General features: G+C 32.4%; 2 protein-coding genes across 8 annotated transcripts; both read left to right on the plus strand.

The window, feature by feature from the left end:
* The first annotated feature begins 2090 nt into the window (after positions 1–2090).
* On the plus strand, positions 2091–7207 carry LOC107929559 (spermine synthase-like). Of its 5 annotated transcripts, none has more exons than XM_016861019.2 (11): positions 2091–2396; positions 3625–3845; positions 3940–3984; positions 4209–4285; positions 4441–4563; positions 4964–5068; positions 5167–5239; positions 5340–5411; positions 5673–5868; positions 6042–6171; positions 6768–7207. In XM_016861019.2, exons 2-11 carry the CDS (start codon positions 3656–3658, stop codon positions 6825–6827), a joined length of 1071 nt encoding a protein of 356 aa, XP_016716508.2. In that variant the 5' UTR covers positions 2091–2396; positions 3625–3655; the 3' UTR covers positions 6828–7207.
* A 1383-nt stretch (positions 7208–8590) lies between these two features.
* Positions 8591–13119, plus strand: LOC107929561 (probable protein phosphatase 2C 76). 3 transcript variants are annotated; one of them, XM_016861023.2, is made up of 9 exons: positions 8591–9067; positions 9586–9901; positions 10142–10269; positions 10942–11040; positions 11261–11419; positions 11892–11978; positions 12111–12202; positions 12334–12408; positions 12763–13119. In XM_016861023.2, the coding sequence occupies exons 2-9, from the start codon at positions 9639–9641 to the stop codon at positions 12922–12924; spliced, it is 1065 nt and encodes a 354-aa protein (XP_016716512.1). In that variant the 5' UTR covers positions 8591–9067; positions 9586–9638; the 3' UTR covers positions 12925–13119. The 3 variants fall into 3 exon arrangements, with proteins under 3 accessions (XP_016716512.1, XP_040939603.1, XP_016716513.1); XM_041083669.1 differs by having other exon boundaries at positions 8612–9084; XM_016861024.2 differs by having other exon boundaries at positions 8612–9067; positions 9687–9901.
* The last annotated feature ends 1810 nt before the right edge of the window (positions 13120–14929 follow it).

The raw sequence follows: 14929 nt of genomic DNA on the forward strand, positions 1-14929 counted from the left end.
AATTCATGAATATCTTTACTTACTGTACCAGTAATAATAATTTTTTTTTAAAAAAAAATTATACTTATATCTTTGGCTTGAGAGATGTGTTAGAATGGACAAGCAAATAAGGCGTGTTCTATTCGTATCCTCAATCATAAAACAATTGATATAAAATGGGGCATCACATTTCGATTTTATTTAAAAAATTTTCATAAAATACAAAATTATCAATTATAAAAATAACGAATGAGTATGATGTTACTAATTTCATATTAGTTTTGGAAAAAAAAATTGCGTTAAAAAATTAAATCGAGATTGAATATCAAAAAGTAATCCACCCAAATCGAATTTCATTGATTCGGTTTATTTAAAATTAATATATATTTTTAATTTATTTTTTCACTGACTAACATAAAAGACTTTTTATATTGAAAAATTTATAAACAAATTAAATAATTTTTTTTATTATGTGATATTCCTATTCCAGCTTAGACATGTGGTAGTATAAGAAAGTTTGGAAAGTGTTCGTCGATGACCCTTCGTCTTGTACCATTGGTAGTGGTCACTTGGTTATTCATGACAACCAAACAACGAGGGCACCCACTTTGGGTTGTCCATTGAACCACTAAGATATAACAACCTCATTCTACATTAACAAATGAAATTTCATAGCAAGGCTATATAGTACTATGCTCGACAACAACTGAAGTGTAATGGACTTGTCATGTAGACATACTCATGGGCCAAGCCACCTGCCCAGACTTGAAGGTTCGTCCGAAAAATGGGACGTTTTAAACAAAAACTTAATGTTAGTTTTCTATATGGGTCAGCCAATGGATGATTTTTTTTGGCTCAAGCTCGACTCAGCCCGAATATATTGTGCTATAAAAATTAATTATATATGTTAAATAATAATTATATATTTATATTAATAATCACTAACCCAATAATAATTAAATCTATTACCCAAACCCTAAAAAACTAATCAAACTAAATAACTCAACCCAAAATATAAAATTTTAAAAATTATATTTAATACAATAAAATATTTATTATATTTGTTTGTGTTTTTTAATATAATTAAACATTTATTATATTTATGGTAATGTTTTTTTAATATATTTCTAATGTGTTAAAAAAACTTTTATTTTAGTATTTTTAATGAATTGGTATTATATTTTTTAAAAATTATTTTTAAATAAAAATCTAAAAAAGCAAATATGACAGGTCAGATCTAATTCAAATTTACTTTTCTTGAATTGAACTGAGTTTGAGCAAAAAAGTAAGCTCATTTTTTGGGTTAAGTTATACCAGATCCATACTTAAAAAATTGATCTAGATACCTTAGCAAGCCCAAATCAATCTATAATCACATCTATTACCACACCAACCAAATAAATGAACTACTACTCAGTATTGTTTGTGACATAAAACTACTGACAAGGGAACCTTTACTTATATATATTAGCACACGAAAAGCAAATGATATTCTTCCTTAAGCACTCTACCTTATGACGTGGGCTCAAATAGCCTTCTTATTTGCATATCCTCCTAGATCCTCTCATCTTTCTTCCTCCCCTTCTAGTCCCTTCCACTAACTCTTGTCATAGGTGAATTACGCAACCATCGACTTCTATTCTTTTATTTCTCTACGTTGAACACCAATATCAATAAATTTAATTAAAATAATAACAATTTTTTTTTTCAAAATAAAGAATAAACAAAATTTAATAGATTTAAGTAATGATCGAGATAACATCCATTTAAAGATTTTATTATAGCGAGATTTTTTAAATTAATGATTGAAATAAAAAAATTATCAATGTAAGTAGGTTTTGAATTGAAAAATATAAGTTTAACTTTTAACCAAATCAATCAATTTAATATTAAAAGAGAAAATTTAATTTTCAAATAAAAATAATGTATTCAATAATTAATTTAGTAAATTCTAAGTCACTAACATAATTTTTTAATTTCTAATATAGCTTCATCAATAATTAGATTAAAAACATTCAAATTTAATAAAATAAAAAAAAATCGTAGAAAAATTATTTCCTCGTATTTCGGGCCCTCTTATAAAAACAAAACCCCCATTTCATTTTTGTTTTGGCTCACATTCAAGTAATAATCAACTTGAATTATTCGAACCAAAAAATAATAAATTTCCATTAATTTTGCGTGTGAGTGCATATATAAACGGGGTCAGATCCTCCAGTTTCCTTCAAAAACAAGCAAAGCCTGAAAATCAAATAAGAACTGAAAAACAAAAACAAAACTGATTTTTATTATTATTGAAGAAACATTTTTTTTCCCTTTCTTTACCGTACTCCGTAACCCTTCCCGCTCGCTATTTGGACTCTCCCGATTATTCAAGAGTTTCATTATTTTTCAACTCTCACTGTCATTAAGACCAGGCAAGATTTTCTTCTTTATTTAATATACATATATATTTTTTCGATTTTTTTGAATTTATTTCATCATTTTGCTTGTTTAATATGTTCATTGCCGTTGTTTGATCTCCGAGATATGTGATTTTGCATTTTGCAGTAATTTAATACTTTTTTTTTGTTTATTTGTTTCATCGAGTTTGAAAAAGTGGAAGTTTTAAGAGATTCTTTTGTTTTGATTTCGTTTTGTTCTTCAAAACCCTACTTCTTTCCATTTTAAGAGAATCGGAGATTTTGCGATAATTTTATCTTTAATTTTTTTCTTATATATGTTTATTTTTGTAATATAAGCAAAAAAAGAAAAGAAAAATGGAGCTTAACTTGGTTATAATTGCATTAAATGATAGTTTATGGCTGCCTAACATCTATCTACCAAAAATTGATTTGAAATTGTCGTTTACATTACGTAACTTGATGGAAATTCTTTTTATTTCCCCCCTTTTTTTGTTGTTGGTATATATTATCCACAGACCAACCGAGAACCATTAGGAAATTTTGACTTTGATCATTTCTAGAAGCAGCGTTTCTGTTTGTTCATATTCCTTTTTATTATTATTTAAATCAGTTTAGAGCTGGAAGAAATTAAGTTAAAAGGTAAAGAGGAAATCATATAACTTATAATCATAGCATGTAAGTTAAATCATTGTGATTTGATGTTGTTTTCTTTGTTATTATATGATATCAGAATCTGCTTCCATTACTTTAGGTAATTAGGTTATAATTATCTAGTTTCCTTAATCACTTTCACTATCCAAAATCGATGTCTTTTAAATACATTTTTGCCTTAAAGGAACTCTCCAGCTTGCCATGATAGCTTTGAATTAAAAAAAAAAAAAGAAAAAAGAAAAAAGAGAAGGGTCTAGAATTCTGCTGCCAAATTTCTCTGGTTTAGCACACTCTTTATTTTTTAATTTCTTTTTTCTCCCTTTGAGGCTTATTATTATTTTAACAATCGTGAGGAATGTGTGAAAGTAATGCTTGAAGAACAAGGAATCTGATGCTTTTTTTTTTCTCCCAGGGAGCACTATGAAAATAAATATTTTTAATTTCTGAAAGGAACATCTTTACTTTTCTATATCATCATGCGTATTTTGTTTCTGAATGATACTTCGATAAATATTTTAATCTGCACGTGCCTGCATATGTTGGCTTCTTTTTTTAACCTTAAGAATTAAGAATTTGTTTTGACATATAGAGGCTGGAGCCGAAGAAGAAAAAGATAATCTATGGGGGAAGACGCAGGAAGAGGTTTAGAATGCCCGAAGCTTATGGATGGGAAGGTGAATAGTGGTAATGGCTCAGAGAAGGTTATCCCTTCTTGTTGTTTGAAGGCCAGGGCTTCAGCCCCTGAGCTTGAGGCAAAATGCCATTCTACTGTTGTTTCTGGGTGGTTCTCGGAATCTCAGTCTTCCACTGGTCATTTTCTTTGAATTATCTTTTTCCTGCTCCTTTTTTTTCACCAGTATTACTTGTTTTGATTTTTTTTTTTAAATTTTTTCATCATTTGCAGATGATGCTGGTAAAATGGTCTACTTCAACAATCCTATGTGGCCGGGTGAGCTTTAACTTCCTCCTGTAATTTATACATGTTTGAAATTCTTTAAAGTATCTTTATTCTTTACCTTCTCACAGTGCTAGAGTCTGGCTTGCTCTTTCATAATTTTTAGTAGTAACTTATTCTATGAAATGAGAGTTTAGGGGCCTTGAACTGAACTAGTGAATGCTTCTCACACATTGCACCATATTCTTTATCAGCAATGCTTAAATTTTTTTCTGTAGGAGAAGCGCATTCTCTGAAAGTTGAAAGCATTTTATTCAAGGAAAAATCAGACTATCAAGAGGTCCTTGTTTTTGAGGTTTGTCATTTTAACTTTGTGTTTTTTATTTCCAATGTTATCTACATCTAGTTCCTTTCTATCTACCATTTTTTTCTTGCCCGACTTTGCCTGCTTCTTTTCTTGTATTTATTGTGTGTAGTCTTACTAATGAAAATACTTTTTTCTTTTTACAGTCATCGACATATGGGAAAGTGCTTGTTCTTGATGGTATAGTTCAACTGACTGAGAAAGATGAATGTGCATATCAGGAGATGATTGCTCATCTTCCACTTTGTTCAATTCCATCTCCGAAAACTGTAATCTCATCTTATCTAAGCACAGTTTCTTTTCCCCTTATATCCAGTCAATAATTTTCCTGCTATTTTGCTGGTACCATCATCTGTTGACGAACTTATCATACTTCTTTCCTTCAATTTCTAAGTCGGCATTTGAATTTCCTTTTTCTAAGACTGCATAAGCAATGGATCTTTATGAAGTTTTGTGCTAGAAATTCTACTGAAATTGGTTGGTCTTTTCTGTCATCAAGCTCCTGAGATATATCCCCTAAGCTATTTGATTGATTTAAAGTCACGGCTGACCAGTCTTGAATTTTCTCTACCTCATCAAAATCTTTCCTATCTAATCTCAGTTCCATAAAGATTTTACTTTAGCCTTAAGGTTGTTTCATGTTGATTTTTAACTAAATATGGGATGCAGGTTCTGGTTGTTGGAGGTGGTGATGGTGGAGTTCTTAGGGAGATTTCTAGACACAGCTCTGTGGAGCACATTGATATATGTGAAATAGATAAGATGGTTATAGATGTATGTTGTATTTTAGTATCTCTTCTTGTTTTCTTTTGCTTTTACTTTTTGTCTGAAAATGCTCATTTAATAGCCATATCACATTCTCTTTATTCTAGGTTTCCAAGAAGTTCTTTCCAGAATTAGCTGTTGGATTTGAGGACCCTCGCGTCAATCTTCATGTTGGTGATGGTATGTCAAAACAATTTTTTTCTGTGAAATTTCTGTTAGGTGGTTAAATATAATGCTACTATTTCTCAAGCTGATTTTTACTTTTATATAATGTTAACAGCTATTGAGTTTCTTCGTCATGCTCCAAAAGGAAAGTATGATGCAATTATTGTTGATTCATCAGATCCTGTAGGTATGCTGCAATTTTTGGCCTGTTAAAAATTTATTTACTGCTTTAGAGGTGTGCTGATACCAACACACAACTTTTGTTTCTTTCAACATAAAAAAAGAAAAAGAAAAAAAGAGTTAGGAGGATGAAAGTAGTTTGATGGTTCCTTAAAGAATATGTTTGTGGTGGGTATGTTCCCACTTACAACATAATTGCAGATAGATTTTTGTTTTTAAGATTCAATGTTATACAAGCTTTCACATGGTATTTTTGTTTGCAATTTAGGTCCTGCTCAAGAGCTTGTAGAGAAACCATTTTTTGAGACTATAGCTCAAGCATTAAGGCTTGGTGGTGTCCTTTGTAACATGGCAGAGAGTATGTGGCTTCATACACATTTAATTGAAGATATGATTTCTATTTGCCGTGAGACATTCAAGGGGCCTGTTCATTATGCATGGGCAAGTGTTCCAACATATCCAAGGTATTTAATTAGCTGTATTTTTCCCTTTGTTCTCTTTTAGATATTAATGATGCTTTTGTGAGCGGTAAATTTATATGTTATCATTTACCAATCGCAGAACCATCTTCAGAATCATCAAGTCTATCTTATTTCCGACTTCTGACTTGTGTTTTCAATTTTCTTTTTCAATGCAGTGGTGTGATTGGTTTTTTGTTATGTTCCACGGAGGGGCCACCAGTTGATTTTTTGAATCCTATAAACCCTATTGAGAAGCTAGACGGTGCTTACCTTCATAAGAGAGAACTTAGATTTTACAACTCTGAGGTGAGAACTCAATACTTACTTTTGCTATGAACATTAACTTCTTAAAGCTGTAAAATCTGTTTTCTGTAATGAAATGAACCTTAAGAGAGTCTGAGTGATGGGGCATTTTATTCATTTCTTGATGGCATAGCATCATGATCTGCTAGTCTCATCCCTTATATATACCGTAGTCCCTTCTGCTATCTACTATGGGCCCTAACTATCTCATTTCTGCTTGGTTTAAAGGGGGCTTTTCATGGCATGTATAGTCTCTATGTCATTTAGCCTCCCTTAGGCAGGAGGGAAAAAAGAGTTTTAATTTAATGATTAAGCTACATAACATGTGCTATTATGTAGCTCGACCATTAAATAAACTTTCCCTATATTCCCCTTTTCTTTTTCTTCCTATCAAGCTCAACCACAATTTGAGATGTCAATATTTTCAGTCCCTTGGAATTAGCAATATATTAGAAAATTAGTAAAGATCATTGGTAATTTGTGAACACTTGAATGGTTATGCTCTTATGGGCAGCCAGTGAACACAAGATGCACATTAATATTGCCGTAGGCTTATGAATTCTCCTGGTTGAAATGAAATATCTGTGTTCTATTGACAGATGCATAGGGCTGCTTTTGCATTGCCTTCGTTCCTGAAGAGGGAGGTGAGGCTACTATGAGACTCCACAGCCCCGGAACAAGAAAACTGTCTCCTAAAGCAAATATGTAGTACTTGCGATTTGTTTACTTTTTATCTTAAGCTTATAAATACTCGTATTCGAGACATAGGCAGTAAATAAATGTGTTCAACATGCAGGTGAAATCGGAACCATTTTAGTATGTATTTACAGTTCTAATTTCAGGGAATACGTAGTATAGGACTTAGCCTTATGGGTTGTGTGACGCAGCAATGTGTTTGCTTGATGATAGGTGCTTCAAATGTCTTTCAAGTCAGTGTTCTGAACTAGACAACATTGAAACACCTAAAAGAAGAAAAAGATGGGAAAAATAAGGTACCATATGTTTCTTATTCATAATAATTATTGCAGTTTGTGTGTTATAATTTTGGTCGGTGTATGTTTATGCATTTGTAACGAGATGTCAAACCAGTTCACGTCCGCAACACTAGCATAGTTGCGATGCTCCTTGAATTCTATGAGCAATGTTTCTGGCTATCGGAGTTGCTTTGTTTCAAGCTCTCGACACAAAGAGTTTCACCTTTGATTTAATCTTCGTCTTCCAAAATAGCTCTTCAGGTTGTCCTCACAATACTACGGGGCCAGTGGCATTTTCAAAGATTTTTCCCGTCACTGCCATATGCCTTGCATCACTAATCAAATCCCATATTTTTAAGGCAAAGAAGCCCTTATTATCTTGTGAATACTATAAGTCATTGTGTAAGTAACGTTGGCTAAGAACGAACAAACACACTTTCATTCTCATTAACACAGACAACACAACCTTCAGGCAATTATACTTTAAAGACGAGTTTATGGATGACGTTACATTAACCGATCGATTTCAACTCACCTCTGTGTTTTAGGTTTGAAACATTTTGGATAAAGATAATATAGCTATAATTGCAAATAATTAAGGACTCTACTTGTTTAGAACCCCCGAACAGAATTGGATAATCTCATTTTTAATTATCTATCATAATTATTGAGAAAAAGAGTAGAAAATGATAAATTAAGTTATTTTTTGTGAGCAGCTTAATGTATTGTAGTATCTCTTTGAGCAAAATGTGACAAAAGGAAGAAAAATTTCATGGCTAACCTTATCGTTTTCATTTCGTAGGAATTACGAGATCACTCCAAGGATGCCTTTTGTATCTAGGGGTCGCAATAGAACCTTGTTCATGGAATGCATTAGTTGTTCGCTCTTAAGTTGGACAATAAGGATCGGAAAAGGATAATCACTCATTCTTAAAACCGACATTCTTAAGACTCAACAGTCGAAGGGGAGAAAGCTCTCCGCCGGTCCTGGTTCTCTTATAACTGGAATCTCCGGAACCACAAGATTTTTTAGTTATAATGGGATTCCAACTCAAAACTTTTTGAGATTTTGAGAAGATACACTTTGGAAAGAGCAATAAGATTAAAATTATAAATTATGTTTAGGGTTGTTTAATGTAAAATTTTTAATTATTTTTAATTTATTTATTTTGATATTATCTTTTACATAATTTATCTTTAAATTTTAAAAGTTACATTTTATGCAGTTCAATTATAATTCATACTTAATTTTAAAAAATACAATAAACCAGTTTTAAAATTTAAATTCAATAGTTATTTTTAACATTTAATTTTGAAATTTATATTGAGAATTTCTTTTTTGGATGTTGCAATCATTTAGAAACTAGGATGCAAATTTTAAGCACGAGTACAGAAGATCATTCCTCCCACCGCAAAAAGCAAAGACAGCATGAAGAGTGCCACGTTGCTATTTTCTCTTCGGTGCCAGCCTACAATATTTGCCACCTCTCTCTCTCTCTCTCCCTCTCACACACACACACACACTATCACTTTCCACTCCTCTCTCTCTCTCTCTCTCTGTCTGGATATCCGTCTACTAATTTTCTTCACATCGCTTTCCTTTTTTTCCTCCACTTTCTCTCTCTAGGGTTTCAGATTCTCCTCGCGTTTTCTTTTTTTTTTCTTTTTTCAATTTGAGAGATAGAGAGAGAGAGTGAAAACCGCTTCGCAACGCGGTCGATTCCTAGTAGGCGCCTCCACTTCAGATTCAGATCCTCCACGTGTTCCAACCTGGACCCGATCTGATCCATCCTTTTTTTTTTAAATCTAAAATTCTCGAGAGAGATCCCCTTTTTGTTCCTTTCGTTTAAATTTGATCGAAAATGGTGCGGTTTTGATCATTTTATCAGCTCAGGAAATGAATCAAATACTCTGAAAAAGCAAATGTGAGATTTTAATTCCTGTATGGACTTTTTTTTATTCCTTTTGTTATTAGGCTCTGGTTTATACTTACTTTTGTAGTTGGAAATCTCAGCTTAATATTGCTAGTTTTAGCTTCTTATGGAGATTAAAAGTTGTTGATAAAAAAGTATGTACTGCGAGCATATTCAAATTGAATGTTTAATGATTCAATTTTGTTGGAAGCTTTCTAGACTATGTGAATTACTGCAGTTACTTGGATTATATTTAGGTTAAAATGTGCCTATAGTCCCTATACTTTTCAAAAATTAGGAATTTAGTCCCTGTACTTGCATTTCCAGGAATTTAGTCCCTCTACTTTCTAAATTTCAAAATTCAGATTCAACAGTTAATACTGTTGAATTTTTTGCTAAATTCTGGTTAAATATAATTTTTTTAATTACATAGCTACCAAGTGAGTAGTTTTTTTTTTTTTCAAACTGTAATAGCATCAGTTAAAAACGCTTGTCATTTTTAGTTATTTATTTATATTTTTGGTATGCAGCATTGTTGGTGGCTTTTGAAGATCTGGCTCTAAGAAGCCATAAGTAGACATAGATGGTATGCAACAGTTGCTTAAAGAGTGTAATTGTTCAAACTGGGCAGATAGGAACAATATTAACCCGGAAAAGGGTGCATTTACAAAGTACTGTAAGGACTTTATATGCCGGTGGTGTTGGATTAACTTTTTTGTGGAATCGTGAATTTCGAACAAGTGCTAAGATGATGGTGGATTCGGGCGCAGCAGCAAGCCAGGGTCCCATAGTCCATAAATTCCCAGAGAAAGATGATGCTGGATATGTTAGTGGAGGGTGGAAAAGGTAAATATTGAGCTTTCCACATGTAATAATTAGTTGTTTTATCATACAGATTGAGCTATAAGTATAGCCAGTTTTCATGAATGCCATGATTTGTTTAGAATCAAACATGTGTATTGTTGGTTATGAACTTTTAATATGATTTGTTTCTGGATGAATGTTGCTAGGAGTACTTGTATGCCGGTGAATTTTGCAAATGCTGATAGGGTAAATTCATAGTATGTTTCTTATCTGATTTGGCAGTGAGGATGGAAGATTAAGCTGCGGTTATTCAAGTTTCAGGGGAAAGAGAGCAACCATGGAAGATTGCTATGATATTAAAACTTCCAAGATTAATGGGCAGACAGTCTGCTTGTTTGGAATCTTTGATGGTTAGTTTCTCTCTTATCATTGCTTTCCTTGTAGATTGGTGTGAAATAGGAAACACTACAAATTCGCTGTAACATATTATTAAAAAGCTCTTGGAAGGCCCCATCTAATATGATTATTGGAGAAGTACTTAGTCTACAATGTGAGGCTAATTACTTAGTCTACAATGTGAGGCTAATTCCCATGATCTGTATTTCCACAACCACAATACTTATAATGCAAAGAAATGCTAAAACATACAAGTTTTTTCATGGTATGTTATGTTTGTGGTTTAAATATGTGTGCAGATCATCTGAAAACATATAATAACCTTGGAGTAGTGTATTGGGACATGCTTACAACTAATTAGTGGCTATGGCACAATCGTCCAAAGTTTCCTAGGTCGAAGACAGTTGAATTTCTAAATTATGTCTGTCTAAGCTTTCTTGTGGTTTCATTTAAATCAGAGTAGTAACTGATATGTGATTATGACAATCAATCTGTCTTATTTTCATTTTACATCTCAAAAGTGCCTTTGTTTGAAAGATTTGAGTTTTGGCCTATTTATACAATAAGTTATCCTGGCCATGCATTTTTCGGTGATGGGAACAGTTCCCGAGAGTAAGATGCCTTTCATATCTGAGAATGACAGCTTTTGCTTACCTGCTTTTTAACCATATCATGTGTAATTGCAGGGCATGGTGGTTCTCGTGCTGCTGAGTATTTGAAGCAACACCTTTTTGAGAAACTAATGAAGCATCCGCAGTTCATGACCGACACCAAACTTGCCATAAGTACGTTCAAGATCTCTGATATGCTGTGTTTATGGAGAATATAAATTGTTGCATGTCCTTTGTTGTCAATTTTATAGATGATCCATGCATTTACAAGTACCTGTATCTCTGTTTTGTTCTGAGTCTGTAGCTTGCATTCAGATGGGCTTGTGGCCTCATATTACCGATCTATTTGTAAATTATCTGTAATTTATACTGGCTTTATTGGATATACCTGCAGGTGAAACATATCAGCAAACTGATGCAGATTTCTTGGATTCTGAAAGAGATACTTACCGGGATGATGGTTCCACTGCTTCAACTGCAGTGTTGGTTGGTAACCATCTATATGTTGCCAATGTTGGAGACTCAAGGACTATAATATCCAAGGCTGGAAAAGGTATTCTATGCATTTTTAATTGCTTAGTAATATGTTAATTTCAAGCGCATCAGTACATGCGATAATATATTCTTTCTTTAAATACTTCTACTTGATGGTTCCTTGAAATTGCTTGCTGTGGACTGGTCAGTAAAGTGAAGATGGCCAGGCACCATATTCTGAAAGCATGAGTTTTTCTTTATACTGTCCTCTGTTTATTTATAATGAACAGTCATGTCACATTATTTTTATATCTAGTCTTTGTGGGTTATCTACTTAGTTTCTTTTACTCTTTTACTCGTGATAACCATTAATAAGTATGAATAATATATAAAAAATATGAAATGTATATTACATTTTTGAGTGCTTTGTATATCCTATACGGGAAACTTATGGCTCTATTAGAGTAACTGCAGTTGACATGAAAATAAATGTTGTGAATTCTTAATTTGCAAATTGGGATTCCTAAAAGCAGTTTCTTTTCCTTTTAAAGCAATTCCACTATCTGAAGACCATAAACCAAATAGAAGCGATGAACGGAAGAGAATCGAAAGTGCTGGAGGGGTTGTTATGTGGGCAGGTAAAACTGTTTAAAAAATCCAATTTACTTATTGAAGTCAAGACAAATATTTTCTTTATATATCTGGTGATTAAATTGGTAGTGTTGGCTCCTGAAAGTTTATTGCGAATTTCTTGTTGATCATGTTATCAGGAACTTGGAGGGTAGGAGGTGTGTTAGCTATGTCTCGAGCTTTCGGTAATCGCATGTTGAAACAATTTGTTGTTGCAGAACCAGAGATTCAGGTGAGCCTAAACAGTATATGCTAACAGCTAGTAATCTTTAATCATCGTTACATAGCAAATTGATTTAGAAGGCAGTAAGTAGGTTATATAAAAATTGTATTAATGAAATTTGTACTCTTGTTGCTTCTCAGGACAGAGAGATAAATGAAGAGTTTGAGTTTCTTGTGCTTGCTAGTGATGGATTATGGGATGTAGTGCCTAATGAGGTAAAACCCTTCTCTAACATGTGCCTTCCCATGTGCACAGTTGCACTTAATTGTCCATCCATGTATCACACATGCACCTGGTATTGTTTTTGGTAATGGTCTAAGAATACAGTAGGTAAAGTACGATAGAGGCTTTTGTACCAGGAGTCAGATTGCATTTTATCCCCTTTACTCGAAAAATAGCAAATTAGCCCCTATACATTAGACCAAAGAGCAAACTGGTTCTTTAGTTAAAAATTTCATCCATTTTTACTGTTAAAAACTGGTCTGTGTATGTCAAAATGAGTTAGACAATGGATGATCGAAGTTTATTTCTGCATGTTTGGCTGTTATAAGCTAAAATTGTATTTACAGGATGCTGTTTCCCTTGCTCGAGTAGAAGAAGAACCGGAGACAGCTGCTAGAAAGTTGACAGAAACTGCGTTTACTCGAGGGAGTGCCGACAATATAACATGCATTGTGGTAAGATTCCACCATGACAAGGCAGATCCACTTAATTCCGATTCCCAAGCGTGATTTAAAATTGCATTTGCCTGTTTAGATTTATATACAATTTCAGTTTTTGAGTTTGAAATCTGCATTTTGCCTTGTGGCCAATGTGCATATATCAAGGTGACAATTTGCTTATTCATTGTTTTCTTTTCTTTTTCTTTTTTCATTCCCTAATGTTCGAAATTGAAATACATGGACCAATTGCTCTGTTTGTCCAAATCTGCACCTTTTTCGTTTGTTTTTTTGAAATCCGGTAGGAATTTCTAGTTCATCTATCAACTCTTCATTTAGTAGTCATAGGCATTTGACAAGGTAAGCTCTCCATTTTTAGTGCGGATTCGGATATTTGAATTCTTTTTACTCTAAAAAATATGATTTAATGGAATTTTAAAATTTAATATTTTTTTACTCTAAAAAAATTAATATTATCCAAATTTTGGAGACAATAAATAAAACATTTGAATTACATAGAACTTTATTATATATTTTTAAATGTTTACAATATTTAATACTCTATAATTATACGTCTCCTTAAAGCATTGACGGAGCACGATGCTTTGAAGTTTTATAACTAGCAATTTACCATACGAAAATAAATTATTTATATTTATAAGAGCTTAATTTTACAAATATACAACATTTATGATTTGAGTCGGAATTAATGCTATATATTCAAATAACAAGATGCTCGTTTAATGCAGAAGATTTATGTGAGGACGTCGTTCCATTTCTAAATTATTAGTATTATTAAATTATAAATAATAATATCAAAAATAGACAAATAATATCCGAGAAATTGAATTGACGTATTGGAATAATTTAATCAGTAATAGTATAAATTCATTAATCATCTATAAACAGGAGCGTAAAAATGAAAACTTCTTTATAAAATTCTTTTTTCTTTAACCTATTAAATATTGCCAATTAACTGATTAATGTTTACAGGTCATCAAACTGGTCTAAGCTCACGGCGGCAGGCTTCACAAGTCATCATGCTGTGTACAATAATCCATTAGGCAGTAAACCATGGAACAAATTCTTGTACAGCTTAAAGCTGTAAACATAATGGATTGTGTTGTATATCGTGGTTTATTTAATAATAATAAAAGGTTCCAATGGGATCCCTTCTGTTGGGCAGCTGGTGATAACAGCAGTGTTGCACCACCTGGCAAACTTAACAAGTGTTGTATGGAAAGGTGAAAACGGAGATCGAAGAAGCTCTTAAAGCAGAGAGGTGCCTCTGCAAAAGAAAAAGGATGGAGATATCTTGAGTTGACATGGTATTTTGACATTAATCATATCATCACTTAAATTAAAATTTTAAAAATATATAAAGTTAAAACATAAAAAAACTATTTTTATGATTTTATAAATAAAATAATTTGTTTAGTGTTGAATTATAAATTTTTGTAGAAAATTCATGTCATTTGTTAAACAGTAAGTGTTAATTATGTTAGAATTTTGACTTAATTCTATTTTCTTAACAGTATAAGAATCTTTTTGGTCGAATAAAAACGATTTTAATAAAAGTTAAAATAGAGTCTAATACATAACTGTTACCTATGCATCATTTTAGAGAAGACGATTTAAGGAATCAAGTGAATTAAAGTAAATACAAAACAAGTCATTAAAAGAAATAAAATCTGAAGGAGAAGAAGGTTGAAAATTACTTCCCAAGCGAGCAAGTGCATTCGCGCATTTGTTTCTTTCTCAGGAAGATATGCATCAACAAACTAAAGCTCATAAACTAGAGGAGTGTCTTGGTTTCATTAATTAAAGGAGATAACAAAATGTTATAATTAGAATCACAGTAGTAGCATCAACTTCTATTTCAATATTCAAGATACTAAGGTCTCAAAGCTAAGGTGAGGTCATCTCACAATGCCCACAGTTCCGCTTTAACACTAGTTGCTCTAGGGACATAATAGTGCGATCCAATAACCTAATTTCTATAATGATCATGAATTATGGCCCTACACCCACCTTATCTGGATTTCCCAATATTTAGTTTGAATCAACCTAGCGGAGG

The sequence above is a fragment of the Gossypium hirsutum genome, chromosome A12 (assembly GCF_007990345.1).
Source record: "Gossypium hirsutum isolate 1008001.06 chromosome A12, Gossypium_hirsutum_v2.1, whole genome shotgun sequence".
NCBI lineage: Eukaryota > Viridiplantae > Streptophyta > Magnoliopsida > Malvales > Malvaceae > Gossypium > Gossypium hirsutum.

Bases quoted from the DNA above. Each gene is read 5' to 3' on its own strand.
- LOC107929559 (XM_016861019.2), top strand. From the start codon at position 3,656: ATGGGGGAAGACGCAGGAAGAGGTTTAGAATGCCCGAAGCTTATGGAT. The intron at 5,069-5,166 runs GTATGTTGTATT...TCTTTATTCTAG, and splicing joins TAGATAAGATGGTTATAGAT to GTTTCCAAGAAGTTCTTTCC. The intron at 6,172-6,767 runs GTGAGAACTCAA...TTCTATTGACAG, and splicing joins TTAGATTTTACAACTCTGAG to ATGCATAGGGCTGCTTTTGC.
- LOC107929561 (XM_016861023.2), top strand. From the start codon at position 9,639: ATGGTATGCAACAGTTGCTTAAAGAGTGTAATTGTTCAAACTGGGCAG. The intron at 10,270-10,941 runs GTTAGTTTCTCT...GTGTAATTGCAG, and splicing joins CTTGTTTGGAATCTTTGATG to GGCATGGTGGTTCTCGTGCT. The intron at 12,409-12,762 runs GTAAAACCCTTC...TTGTATTTACAG, and splicing joins GGGATGTAGTGCCTAATGAG to GATGCTGTTTCCCTTGCTCG.